We start from the raw sequence: 13,784 nt of genomic DNA on the forward strand, positions 1-13,784 counted from the left end.
AAAAAGTAGTGATAACCCATTTGTCAACTTAACAAAATAAAGTCAGGAATACAATATTCACAGAAAGTACCAACTGAGAAGATTGATAATCACTAACTAAAAACAAAATAATGGCTCAACTTTTGTTCTCTCACTTTAAACAATTAATACACAATTCTCACGTGACCAAACCAAGATTTTTCTTAATGGATACCAGTGGCTTAAAAAAAACTCCAAGCACCAGCTGCAATAAAGTTGATACCATTCTCACCTTCGGGTCAGAAAGCTTTGAATCCATGGCCGTTTCCAGAGTGACAGCAAATCATCTATACTAATCCTCCAGTACAGTACCGAGGACGTGATGTTAAAAATGAAGATTTTGTCTGCCTACACCACTGATTTACAATACTGAATTCAGATCATTGCTGGAAGAAAAGCAGTATGCCGACCAAAGTAATGAACTAGTATCACTACCGTGGACTATCGCTCTCCACAATGACTGCAGTAGTTGACCAATCCAAATCATTTTAGTCAAATGTAACACGTGAATATCTGAGTTATTCCTTGCATCACATAATAACGCTTTCCAAAAAAGGAAAGCAAATAGGCTTCTGCTTGCATTGTAAAACTTTAAAAGTCCAATTATTTTTTTGTAATAATTCCTCCCCTCCATCAAACACCTAAACCCCAAAAGACCACTTACGTTCAAATTACCGGAGAATTTTTAGCTCGATTGACGTACAAAATTTTTTTGGCCAGGCAAATATCAGCTAGTTAAAATAGACTCCCTTTAAAAGTTATTCCACCAAGAGATAAGCAATACTAACCAACATAGCAAATCTATCAGGACATAGTATGGCTGATATAAAACAAATAAGGCTATGTTTTCAAACAACTCGTTATCATTTTAAAAAAACAAGGAGATCGTCATGTCCCATTATTTCCGTCACCCCAACACCCTTCGGTGAGGGGGGGGAGAGAGAGAAGAGGCAGGGGCTAGTTTTAGTTTAAACTTTGAAGAAAACCCGACTCACTGAGGCTACATATATAATCAAGTAGCGGGTTAACGGGGAAGGAAAAGCCACCTAACAGAATTAACTGCGCTTATGTATTACATCTCACGCCCCTTTCGCGATATCATAAAACGTTTCGTGTAAATGGTACACTTCCAAGTGTTATTATAGGAAATTAGAGCAGTCAATCTACCCTCTATAAGCTCTCACTAACAGGAATAAGAGGAAACAAATCAATCCTAATAAAACCAAATGAAAGACATTCCTCTGCTAAAAACAACTTCGACTTCTCTTCCCTTACCTGGGGGGGGGGGGAAGAAACAAGAAGGAAAGTATCAAGAACACATAGGAAAGGTTTGAATATTATAGCGGATAACTGAGCTGATACTAATCCCCATGTGAGGATTTACAAGACTTCACACAAACCATCTCAAAGGAACGGGAAAACCAGCAAAGAGAATGAGGTGAGATTTAACCGTGTGGCGTTGACTGTGAAGACAAATGTACGGAAAGTAAAGCCACTCACCAACTGATCTATACCCCAACACTGCAATCTTCCGAAACTTTACTGGAGCCATCTAATGAAGGTTTGCTGAACAGGAGGATGTGTAAGTTTGAACAACCCGGGCTTGCACCGGCCACGTGACCGCAATGCTTTAAAACGCGTGTTTACACCCGGGAGACCACGAATATAAGTGAGATGCTCTTACTGTGGTCCCCCTTTTCTACTCCAAGCTATGAAACCACCCACTGCCCCTTATTCGCCAACGAAGGTGTCATTTTTTATTAGTATATTATTTGTTTTCCTCTCAACACAGAACAACAAATGGTTCACACCATTTACGGCAAAATGGTTGGGGCGGAGCAAGACGCAAAGAAGTACCTGCAGTCGCTCAACATCAAGTCCCACCTCCTTCTTGCGCGCCACCTCTTGGGCTGATCACAGTGAGTGTGCCTTGGTAACCGTCCGCCCCGGAGCAGCGCACCTGTGGAAGTGGCGGGCGTGGCGTTGGAGACAGCGGGTCACGGTGAAGGCTCTAATGGTTCGGATCTAATCCGACCCCCTTCCAACTGGGTCGAGAGCAGTTCAGCGAGTTCATCCCGAGATTTTAAACTGTGAATGTGCACCGGACCGTATAGCGTCTGTTGATCTGCCATTTGGACATGGGATGCTGTGAATGAGAATGATGATATTGCCAAAATAATGTGAACGTTGATACAAAAACAGGATATTGTAAATACTCCCGCAAGTGAAAATTTATGAAGTAACTGCAAATGGTGGAAATGTGAAATAAAAACAGAAAATGCTGCAAATAAAAAAACAAGTAACTTAGCATCTGTGGAAGGGAGAACAGAGTCAATGTTTCAGGCCCAGCATTGGCAGGTTTTAGTTCAGATTTTCAGAAAATACAATTCTTGACTTTTTTGAGAGTAAAAAGAATTTGTGTAATGGACAGTTGACTATTAGGTTCAGACCCCTGAAAGTTCTCCACTAAAAACATCCACCGTAACATTGACTGTCCATTTCCCTCCACGGATGCTGCCTGACCTGCTGAGTTCTTTCTGTGTTGCTCCAGATTCCAGCATCTGCAGTCTCCCAATTCTACAAAAAAAACTTGCATTTTTTTTCTTTTCTCTACTTTCATAATGCTCTGAAGAACTTGCTGTACGATTAAAGCCCAGTTGCTGTTTGACAGTTAAATGTTGTTTTGGAGGTAGATGGAAAATCTCCCAGAGAACACATGTGGAACTGTGGGGAATGACCTGATGCAGTATGAAACTAAGTTTAAAGGATCTTCAGTGAGATCTTGTAAGTATGTTTTAAACACATACATGCTGGATCTAACTAAATCTGTATTGGCGTTCACACAGCACACAGACAGACAGACGGACACGAAGAAATCTGCAGATGCTGGAAATTCAAACAACAACACACACAAAATGCTGGTGGAACACAGCAGGCCAGGCAGCATCTATAGGGAGAAGTGCTGTCGACGTTTCGGGCCAAGACCCTTCGTCGAGACGTTTCGGGTCTCAGCCCAAAATGTCAACAGCACTTCTCCCTATAGATGCTGCCTGGCCTGCTGTGTTCCAACAGCATTTTGTGTGTGTTGTTGACAGACAGACGGACGTACTTTATTGATCCCGAGGGAAATAGAGTTTCGTTACAGCCATACCAACCAAGAATAGTGAAGAAATATAGCAATATAAAACCATAAATAATTAAATAATAATAAATTAATCATGCCAAGTGGAAATTAAGTCCAGGACAAGCCTATTGGCTCAGGGTGTTTGACACTCCGAGAGAGGAGTTGTAAAGTTTGATGGCCACAGGCACGAGCAGTATCCCTAATTTGATGCACTGCCCTATCACTGTTTCCACATTCCATATCCTTTCTTTTTTAAATTTTTTACGAGTTTTTACAATGCAACAAAACAAAACCAATAAAAAAGTTTATACAGTGCAAAACAAAATATCAATGTACAGTTCATAACAATTAAGAAAAAGCACCCATAGTAGAATCGTATAAAGTTAATTACCACCCCACACTCCCACTACCCAACTCCAAGCCAACCTCACGATGTATAAAAAAGTTAATCAGAACTATATCACCACAGAGCTGTTTTTATAAAAAGGTATATTGCCTACTATTTGAACAATAATATGTTTACACATTAAAAAAACCATAAAGCTTAACTGTAAGAAGCTGGAAGTAAGGGATTTAAACGCAAAAGAACAAAACGAGGGATGCACCCTTAATCTAAACGGGAATTATGAATACATTCAAGAAAAGGTCCCCACACCTTTTTGAACTTTATATCTGAATTAAGAAGTGAATAATGAATCTTTTCAAGGTCTAAGCAGGACATAATGTCTCTGAGCCATTGAGCATGGGTGGGTGGGGCAGCTTCTCTCCACCTAAGAAGGACTACACGTCTGGCCAACAGACAGGCGAAAGACAATGTACGACGCTTAGTCAGAGTTAAATGCATCCTTTCAAAAGGAAGTTTTGTGTCTCTGTCCTAAATCTCTTGTTCCAGAATCAGACCCATTTATCAGTGAAAGCAATTTATTCTATAGATTCTATCAGACTACACACTCCTCCATATTGTTAAACATCCCTACTCAGTCATACTCCTTTGTTCTTTCTATCTCATTCATAATAGGACATACAAATCTGGAACAGAAGTTGGCCTTTGTACCCTTCAAATCTGCTCCACCATTTAATAAGATCATGGCTGATGTGACTATCCACCCATGGTAGCTTTACACTTGCTGGCTTATCAAATATCTTTCTAAATCTGCCTTAAACATGCTCAAAGACAGTGTTTCCACCATCCTTTAAGAAAGAAAGCTTCAATGAACCTTTGGGAGAAAAAAAAATCATTTCATCTCTGTATTAAATTTCCCACAAGAGTCCTTCAAGACCTCTGGGATTTTATATGTCTCAATCAAGTCTTACGTTTCTAATCCTACAGTGAATACAAGCATAACCTTCCAACTTTTCCTCAAAAGACAACCTGTCTATTTCAGGTATTAGCTTAGTAAACCTCCTCTGAACTATGGTCATATATAAGGAAGCCAATAATGTTACACAGTGGTCCAGATGTGATCTCATCAATGCCTTATATAACTGAACCATAATGTTTTACATTAATTTCCCTTAACAATAAGTAATTTACTCTTCTTATGCTGCCCTTTGGGACTGATGAAGGCTTGCCTCTATGCTGTTTTTGTGGGCTCTGAGGTAGCTAATGCAGGAACCGCACACTCCTCCAAAGTGTGGGTCAGGAAGTGCCTATTGGGATACGTAGGTAGGTAGTTTGTGAAGTGATGTGCTCCTTCCAACATTTATCCAGGGCTGCTATGTGCTCCCAATGCATGGACTCAAGATTCTCAATACTATCCCAAATCCACCTATCTACCTGGAGACTAAGGAACATTGCATTTCTTCACAGAGATTTTGAACACATCCTTAAATGTTTTCCTCTGTCCACTGGTGATCTTGACATGTGATAGAAGTCAGAATAGAGTGTTTGGTTTAGGAGTCTGACGTTGGATACTTAAACAATGTGGCGTGCCCAACAGAGCTGATAGTGTGTAGCCAGGACATCAGTGCTGAGGGTGTTGCCTTGAGAAAGGACCCTGATGCTGCTCAACACACACAAAATGCAGAGGGACTCAACAGACCAGGCATCATCTATGGAGGGAAATAAATTGTCAATGTCATGATAACAACTTGGGGTGTTTCAGAGTTCAATTCAGGTGCTGTCTGTAAAAAGTTTGTACGTTCTCCCAGAGAACCAAGTGGGTTTCCTCCAGGTGCTCCAGTTTTTTCCCCACAGTCCAAAGACGTATTGGTCAGTAGGTTAATTGGTCATTGTAAATTGTCCCGTTATTAGGCTGGGGTTAAATCAGGAGTTGCTGGGCAGTGTGGCCCAAAGGGCCGGAAGGACCTATTTATTCTGCACAGTCTGTCTAAATAAAAAAAAGACTGTAGGTGGCTGCACCTGGCTGTAATTGTGACTGGCTTAAATCCTGATCTGCTGATATCATGTCTGACTGTAACAAAGGTGCGTGAGCACACGGTTTGCTTCTCTTCGTTCAAAATGGTTTGGGCTGGTTTTTAGATAAGAAACCAGTTGAGCAGGTATCCAAACACAAGAGATTCTGCAGGTGTTGGAAATTTTGAGCAATGCACACAACATGCTGGAGGAATTCAGCAAGGCACGCAGCATCTGTAGAGGAGAATAAACAGTTGAGGTTTTGAGCTGAGACTCTTCATGTATGTGTGTGTTGCTGACTGAATAACACTTCAGCTTTGCAGACAAAGAAACTACAGAAAACAATAAAAACAACAGTCTGGGCCCTAATTCAACACCAGTATAGATAGTCCATACAGGGAGGACAGGAATCACTGCTGCAGAGTAGGCTGTGAGTTTCGTGATAGGTCTCAGGTCAGCCACCTAATACTCTTTTCCTTAGTCAACCAGTCTGCACTTGTGTACTGAAGGTGTTGAATTTGATCATCAATGTCTGCCTTTATTGAGAGGTGGCTCCTATGAAGTGGTCTACATTTCCAGCGTCTTGCCATGTTATTGTCAGAGAGTGGTATTGTGGAGTGGGGCAGCTGCTAAGTGGAAGATTTAATTTCATTACTTCAATAAACAGGTCAATGATGGTATGCTGCCTATCCTCCATGTACATTGTCTGGAATCTGCAGCTCAATGACCAAGGTTTGGGTGATCTTCTGGAGTGTAGTTGCTGTAGGTTGAACAGCTTTCCATTAGCTCTGAAGGTTAACTTCAGAGCAACTGGAGTGAAGTGCTGTACTGTGGCAAGAAAGATGGAGAAAAGTGTTACGACAATGTTACAGTCTTGGTGGGCATTGGCCTCCACTGGAAATGGCACTGTTGTAGACCTGTTGCTTAGGACATAGTTTGCATGGAGTGAGCATTAAATGGAGAGCAGTTTTTCTAAGGAGCAGATTTGATGGAGTTAAAGGCTTTAGTGAAGTTGAAGAAATCCATTATGGATTGAAAGAAGCTGCTAGGAGTGGTAGACTCAGCCAAATCAATCATGTGCACAACTCTCCTTACCATCAAGGAAATCTTTAAAAGGCAGTACCTCAAGATGGTGGAAATCATCATTCAAGGACCTTCTCCATCCAGGACTAGCCCTCTTTTCTTTACTACCGGCATGGAGGAGGTACAGGATCCTGAAGATTCACACTCAAGGTTTTAGAAAAAGCTTCTTCCCTTCTGCCATCAGATTTCTGAACAGTCCATAAACCCATGAACACAACCTCATTATTTCCCTTTTGCGCTATTTATTAATTTTTATTGTCTTGCACTGTATTGCCTCCACAAACGAACAACTTTTGCAACATACGTCAGTGATAATAAACTTGATTCTGATTTGTTGCAGCTCCTTGTATTTCTCACAGAGTTGGGCAGTGAAGATTATATCCACCATGTCACTAACTGTGATTCAGTGGGAAACTCTGGCCACTGGAAAAAAGCAATTAAGGAGGATCCTGGTGAGGAGAACCCCTTTGTGGTTACCACATTTGAACTCTATCACGGCTACAGCATTTCAGTTCCCTGGTGTGTCCTTCTCTTCCCAGAGGTTGATGATGAGATTGCGGATTTTTGACTCTATCTCTGCAGTGCCGAGTTATAAGATTTCAATGGGGATGCTGCTACAGCTGAGGCCTTATTATCTTTAAGCTGGGAAACTGCCTTTTTGATTTCTTGTTGGTCAGGAGCAGTGGCAAAGCTGAATTAAATAGGCTCTTGGGGGGAGTCAAGTGTGCTACATCAAGGACAGAGTTGCAGTTGGCTAAGTCTTTGAAGTGTTTCTTACACTGGGCATTACTACCTCTCTTTCCATCTCCATCATCGTGTTTTCCTCTCAGTGGGATGGGGCTTTGGATATTTGAGCCTCATATGGCCTTGACGGAATTGGAAAATATCAAGGCTGTCAGTGAGTTGCTCACTTTGCTGTACTCTCTCCATCCCAGTTTTGTCCTGGACTCTTTCAAGTGCCTGTAGATCTACCTCTTTTCCATTGAGGAACAATAGACCTTCCAATGCAGAAACACCTTGTGTTTGCAGTCAAAACTGTACTGCACTTTCTCTGTAGCTTCAACACCATATTCTGCATTCTGTTTTCTTTGTACTACCTCAGTGTAATTATGCAAGGCATGATCAGTCAGGGTGGCAAGCAAAACAAAAGCTTTTCACTCTATCTCAGTACATGGGACAATAACAAGCCAATACATGTACCAATAATTAGCTCTGTGATCTCCTGGTCATTTTCACTAAACTAGTTCTGGTTTTACTAATAGAGAGGCGAAGAATCAGGACATCAGGGCAGCCCGTACAATATGGACACTCTGCAGCTCCTGTAGGCTGAGGCTACATCTACACTACACTGGATAAATCTGTAACCAAAGCTTTTTCTCTTCGTTTTTACCCATCATCCACACTAAAACAGCGTTTTCGTCCCCTGAAACTGGAGATTTTCAGAAACGCTCTCCAGGGTGTGTAATTTTGAAAACGCTGCTTGGCCAGAGCAGTGTGGACGGGGTAACCGGAGAAATCTGAAAACGCTGTCATGACGTGCCAGAACAGAAATATTAATTTGAGACTATCTCCACATTAGACTGGATAATTTTGAAAACGCCGGTTTTGCGTAAAAACAACAGGCATCCACACTATGTGTTTTAAAAAATATCTCTGTCCACATTGAAACAGATATTTTGGCAAATCTCCTCCTCCTGCGCATGCGCAGGACACATCTACCGAAAACAAGCGACATGTTTGGTGTCGAATCTCGCTGTGAAAGACTTGGTGCGCGTTTGTGCAGTTACAGACTAGAAAAACTTAAATGACAGACAGCTGTTGGCTCTCACGCAGGAGGACTTAAAAGTAAAAAAAATACTGGAGCGTATGGAGGCAACTGACAGGGAGTTCACGGACAGTATGACTCGGCTGACGACGAGCATTGAAAAACTGATGAACTCTGTTGCATTAATAAAGCCCCTTGTTAAATGTATAAAACATGTCTGCATCAGTATTATCTTCAGTATTATTCCATACAATGTTACATTAGGCTGTTACACGTCTATTGTCAGAGAAATACTTGTAGAAATAGGTAAACCACCTTCATAACAGCAAGGACAGAAAACAGGGCAAAGTGAGTATACTTATTTATCCAGTAAGTTATGGGTCAAAGTATTTGGTGAGTACATTTCTAACTCTTCTGGCTTCAGTCTCATTGCCGTCTGTTCTGAAATTGTTAGGTTGCGTTCAAGAAAACAATGAAGTGGCACGCTGCCGTCACATTCTGTTCTGGCACGTCATGACAGCGTTTTCAGATTTCTCCGGTTACCCCGTCCACACTGCTCTGGCCAAGCGGCGTTTTCAAAATTACACACCCTGGAGAGCGTTTCTGAAAATCTCCAGTTTCGGGGGACGAAAAAACCGTTTTAGTGTGGACAAAGGGTAAAAACGAAGAGTAAAAGCTTCAGTTACAGATCTATCCAGTGTAGTGTGGATAAAGCCTTAGTCCATCAGGTACTGTCTGAGAAAATATACTTTGTGCAATCGTTAATAACTTCAACATTGATCTGTTGGTAATGTTTCTGCTGACACTGATATCTTTGGGCCTTGTTGATGGAGATACTAGAGTGGATTAAACAGTGATTGCCTCATTACCTTTGTATTCATTTCCGTTACAAGAATAAATAACATTCTGTTAGCTTTCCTAATTACCTGTATGCCAGCCTTGCACAGATCATGCACTAGTACACACAGATCCCATCTGTGTCTTAGAACTCAGTAACCTCTCACCATTTAGATCATGTTTTTCTTCTTGTAAAATGAACAGCTTCATATTTTTCCAATTTATTTACCAGGTCTTCACCCACTCATTTAACTTTTGTAGGCTCCTTTTGTCCTCAGCAGTACTCATTCATAAACTCACATAAACTCACATCACATAAACTCATAAAAATATCACTTCCTTAACTCTGCAAATGATCTGCTATAACCTGGAGTCAAATGCATGCTTCTTCAAGATCTTGGGAAATTTCCAGTCCATTGTGTTGAAAAGAGTTTATCATTGCATTATAAAATTTTGAGAAAAACTGGTAATTGATAATAATGTGCTTTGAATCTTGAATCTGAAGGAGGAGGATGTCAAGGATGTCACCCTTGCTTGCATTGTTCACTAGCAGCATCTTTGTTTACCTCCAGACAGTTCACAAAACTATTTAATTCACTTCTTTTCCTTCTTCTTTTTCTTTTAAAAGTAGTTCTGCTACTGTTGGAACCTGTGATTTTCATTTTGGTTGTGTATTTTTGGGCCAATTGAGCAATCTGGCACTTTACTGTCTCCAAGAGGGTTGCGTGAGGCTTTGAGTGAAATGTGCGGCCTTGAGGCTAAGAAGCCTGGAGATGGGGCGTAAGCCCATAATTGACTCCATTTCTCGCCAATCTCACCAATCAAAGCAATCGTGGAAAATTGAAATCATAGAGGCGAGAGTGGAAGGTGAGTGGGTGTCCAGCACCATCTACCAGCCTCTTGCTTACTGCTGGTGGAGGAAGGTGTCTCTGTGTGATGGTCTGTCTCTCTCTCCCACAATGCTGTGAAAGAATGGTGCCGGGGTTTTATTTCTGGGTATTGGGCAAGGTTTAATTGATGCGGTTTGTGGATTAGACTTTTGTAGTTCACGTTATGATGTGTATCTGGTTTCTCGTTTTTTTGTTGCTAGTTTGGGTGACTTTGAACTGGGTGAGCTAAACTGAAATATACCTTTCAATTTTGTGTTTTATATCGTGATTTTTGCTCTCTTTTTTGTTGGAGTTTGCACAGTTTGTTTCTTCTGCACGTGGGGAGGTGTTAGACGTTGTTCTTGAACGGAGCAATGGTTTCCTTTGTTTCTTGGCTGTCTGTGGTTGTATACGGGATACATACACTGGACAACAAAGATTTTGCTTCCTGAATACTTTTAGGTGTATCTTATGAACTTTGGGCTACTGATCATGAAAATCACCATGAAATTTCCCTATCATGCACCATTTTTTAAAAATAAACTTATGTTTATTATTTCAATTTATAATTCAAGTCAGTTAAAATGTTGCCTGCAATGTAAACTGGAAAATTTCCTATCTTGTCCAGGCATGCTTGGGCATGCTTAGGCGGCGCGGCTGCTGCATAGCAGGGCAAGTTTTGGTAATAATTACTGGGTTCAGGACTGTAAGGATGTAATTTCTATGAAGGATTTTGATATTTGAGACAGATGCTTCCCAGAATAACCGATGCCAAGATTAAGGAATGCATTTTTGTTGGTCCACAAATCAAACAGGTCACCAATGCCAGGCAATTTGAAGAATTTCTAGTGGGACCGGAGAAAATCACATGGAAGGCATTCAAGGAAGTTGCTGAAATTTTTCTCGGCATCTACAGAGCACCAAACTACATGCAGCTGATTGAAAGTATGCTTTAAGCATATAAAACCATGAAATGCAGTATGCCACTAAAGGCAACACAAGTGAATCTGCAGATGCTGGAAATAATGCCTGAAACGTCGTCTCTACCTTCTCCCATAGATGCTGTCTGGCCTGCTGAGTTCTGCCAGCATTTTGTGTTTTTTATTTATTTCTAGCATCTGCAGATTCACTCGTGTTGCCTTTGAATTCACTACTGCGAAGCCTCTTCCAGTGATGCCTACACTGAAGAAGCTCAGATCTTCTCTCCGACAACTCCTGATGAAGGGTTTAGGCCCGAAATGTCGTCACTACCTCCTCCCATAGATGCTGTCTGGCCTGCTGAGTTCTGCCAGCATTTTGTGTTTTTTATGCCACTAAAAATTCATTTTTTTTCTGCATTCCCATTTAGACTTCTTCCCTGCAAATCTTGGTGCTGTTAGTGATGAGCATGGTGAAAGGTTTTAGCAGGATATTGCAGTCATGGAGAAAAGATACTAGGGCAACTGGAATCCATCAATGCTGGCGAATTATTGTTGGAGACTTAAGTGAGAAGTCTCAGACACTGAGTACAAATGAAAATCCATTAACAAGATATTTTTAACTTAGTTGAACGATTGCAAAGCATCAGCACCATTATGCAATTAAGCACATTATATTCAATAAAAGTTAATTTGTTGTTTCTCCAAATTCCTACGTGATACAAGTAGTCTGAAATTACATTTGTGTTCATCTTCAAGTAGTTTATCATAAACAAAAAAAATTCTGAGGAAGCAACACTTTTGAAAAAATTTGTTGTCCAGTGTAATAAATGCACTTTGGATCTCTGAATTGTGAATCTTGAACAAAAGGCCTCTCAGCCATAATTAAGTCAAACATGACATGGAGTTGGTTGAATACAGTTATAAAGCGAGAAAGTGTTGAATCTGATGAGGATATCAGACATGTTTTTGTAGATTGTGGATGTTGGGTTTAGACTTAAGAGTTACACTTTCTTTATATTTCATCAATAGTTGCTCTTGCAAAATAATAAAATCTAATCAGTATTATTTTGGGAACTAGTCCTCCAATAGATTGCCAAGTGTCCACATTTCACTTAAGAGCTTTGACAGTGGTAAATTGCTTTATTATTGTCATGTGTATCAAGATAGAGTAAAAAACCGGTCTTGCATACTGTTTATACATATCGATTCATTACAGCAGTGCATTGAGGACAATAACAACGCAGATCAGTTATAGAGAAGGTGCAAGACAGGCAAACAGTAAGGTGCAAGGTAGATTCTGAGGTCAAGAATCCATCTTATCATACTAGGGAAATATTAAATAGTCTTATGACAGTGGGGTAGAAGCTGCCCTTGAACCTAGTGGTACATGCTTTCAAGCTTTTGCCAGGTGGGTGGGACCTTTGATTATGCTGGCTGGTTTACCAAGGTAGAAACAGTCCATAGAGGGGGGGCTGGTTTCTGTGTCTACAATTCACTGCAGTTTCCTGTGGTCAAAGGCAGAGCAGATGCCATACCAAGCTGTGATGCATTCGGATAGGATGCTTTCTATGGTACATCGATTAAAATTGGTGAGGTCAAAGGGTACATGCCAAATGTCTTTAGCCTCCCTTAGTCTTTAGTAGAGGTATTGGTGAGCTTTCTTGGTTGATGAGTTGCATCAGGGCAGGCTATCGGTGATGTTCACTCCAAAGAACTTGAAACTCTCAATCTTTTTGACCTCAGCACTGTTGACATAAACAGGAACATTTGCACTGCCTCCCCTTTCCTGAAATCAATGACTAACTCATTTGATGACACTTAAGGAAAGATTGTTGTCCTGTAACTAGGCTCTCTTATCTCCTTCCCTTACTCCAACTCATTAAATGTAATATGGCCCACTACAGTGTGCAAATATCTGCAAATTTGGGAGCAAAATGAGCAACCATCAGTGGTGTGAAAGCCAAACCAGATTCTGTCTTTGCCTAGCATTTATCTACATAATGTACTTAATTCACTGCAAACTACTTTTGTGCATTCTGAAAGAAATTTAAAACGTGTTAACTATATGCAATTTTTTTCCTCATCAGGGGTGCTGAATTGAGAGAAGGAGCATAGCCCAGTTATCCTGTCTGTGTATTGAATTTGAAAAGTTTCTCCTCTCTTATGCTCATTGAATTAACTTATCAAACCATCAGACAGCATTGTCTCGCTATTCTCCATACATTATTGAAATATCATTAATGCTACGTCCACACTAAACCAGATAAATCCATAACCGAAGCTTTTTCTCTTCGTTTTGACCTTCCGTCCACACTGAAACGGCATTTTCCTCCCCTGAAAATGGAGCTTTTCTAAAACACCCTCGAGTGTGTAAATTTGGAAATGCTGCTTGGGCAGAGTAGTGTGGACAGGGTAACCGGAGAAATCTAAAAATGCTGTCATGACGTGCCGGAACAGATGGCGGTATTTCATTGTTTTCTTGAACGCAACCCCCCACACAACCTAACAATTTCAGAACAGACGGCAATGAGACTGAAGCCAGAAGAGTTAGAAATGTACTCACCAAATACTTTGACCCATAACTTACTGAATAAATAAGTATACTCACTTTGCCCTGTTTTCTGTCCTTGCTCGTATGAAGGTGGTTTACCTATTTATGAAAGTACTTCTCTGACAATAGATGAGTAATAGCCTAATGTAACATTGTGTGGAAATACAAGATAACACTGATGCAGACTTGTTTTATACATTTAACAAGGTGCTTTATTAATGCAACAGAGTTAGTCAGTTTTTCAATGTTCGTCGTCAGCCG

General features: G+C 40.7%; 1 protein-coding gene across 4 annotated transcripts in view; it reads right to left on the reverse strand.

The window, feature by feature from the left end:
* The window catches only part of LOC132384647 (GTP-binding protein Rheb-like), a 48,974-nt gene that overhangs the window by 22,163 nt on the left and 13,027 nt on the right, over window positions 1-13,784 (reverse strand). The window contains exon 2 of one of the 4 annotated variants that reach the window (XM_059955969.1): window positions 1,876-2,164. The exons of 1 other annotated variant lie outside the window; for it this stretch is intronic. Coding sequence is in view for 2 of the 3 variants with exons in the window: in XM_059955968.1 (XP_059811951.1) it covers window positions 1,519-1,570 (52 nt within the window). In the remaining variant the exon portion in view is untranslated. 2 more of the 4 variants (XM_059955968.1, XM_059955971.1) reach the window with 2 other exon arrangements.

The sequence above is a fragment of the Hypanus sabinus genome, chromosome X1 (genome assembly GCF_030144855.1).
Source record: "Hypanus sabinus isolate sHypSab1 chromosome X1, sHypSab1.hap1, whole genome shotgun sequence".
Classification (NCBI taxonomy): domain Eukaryota; kingdom Metazoa; phylum Chordata; class Chondrichthyes; order Myliobatiformes; family Dasyatidae; genus Hypanus; species Hypanus sabinus.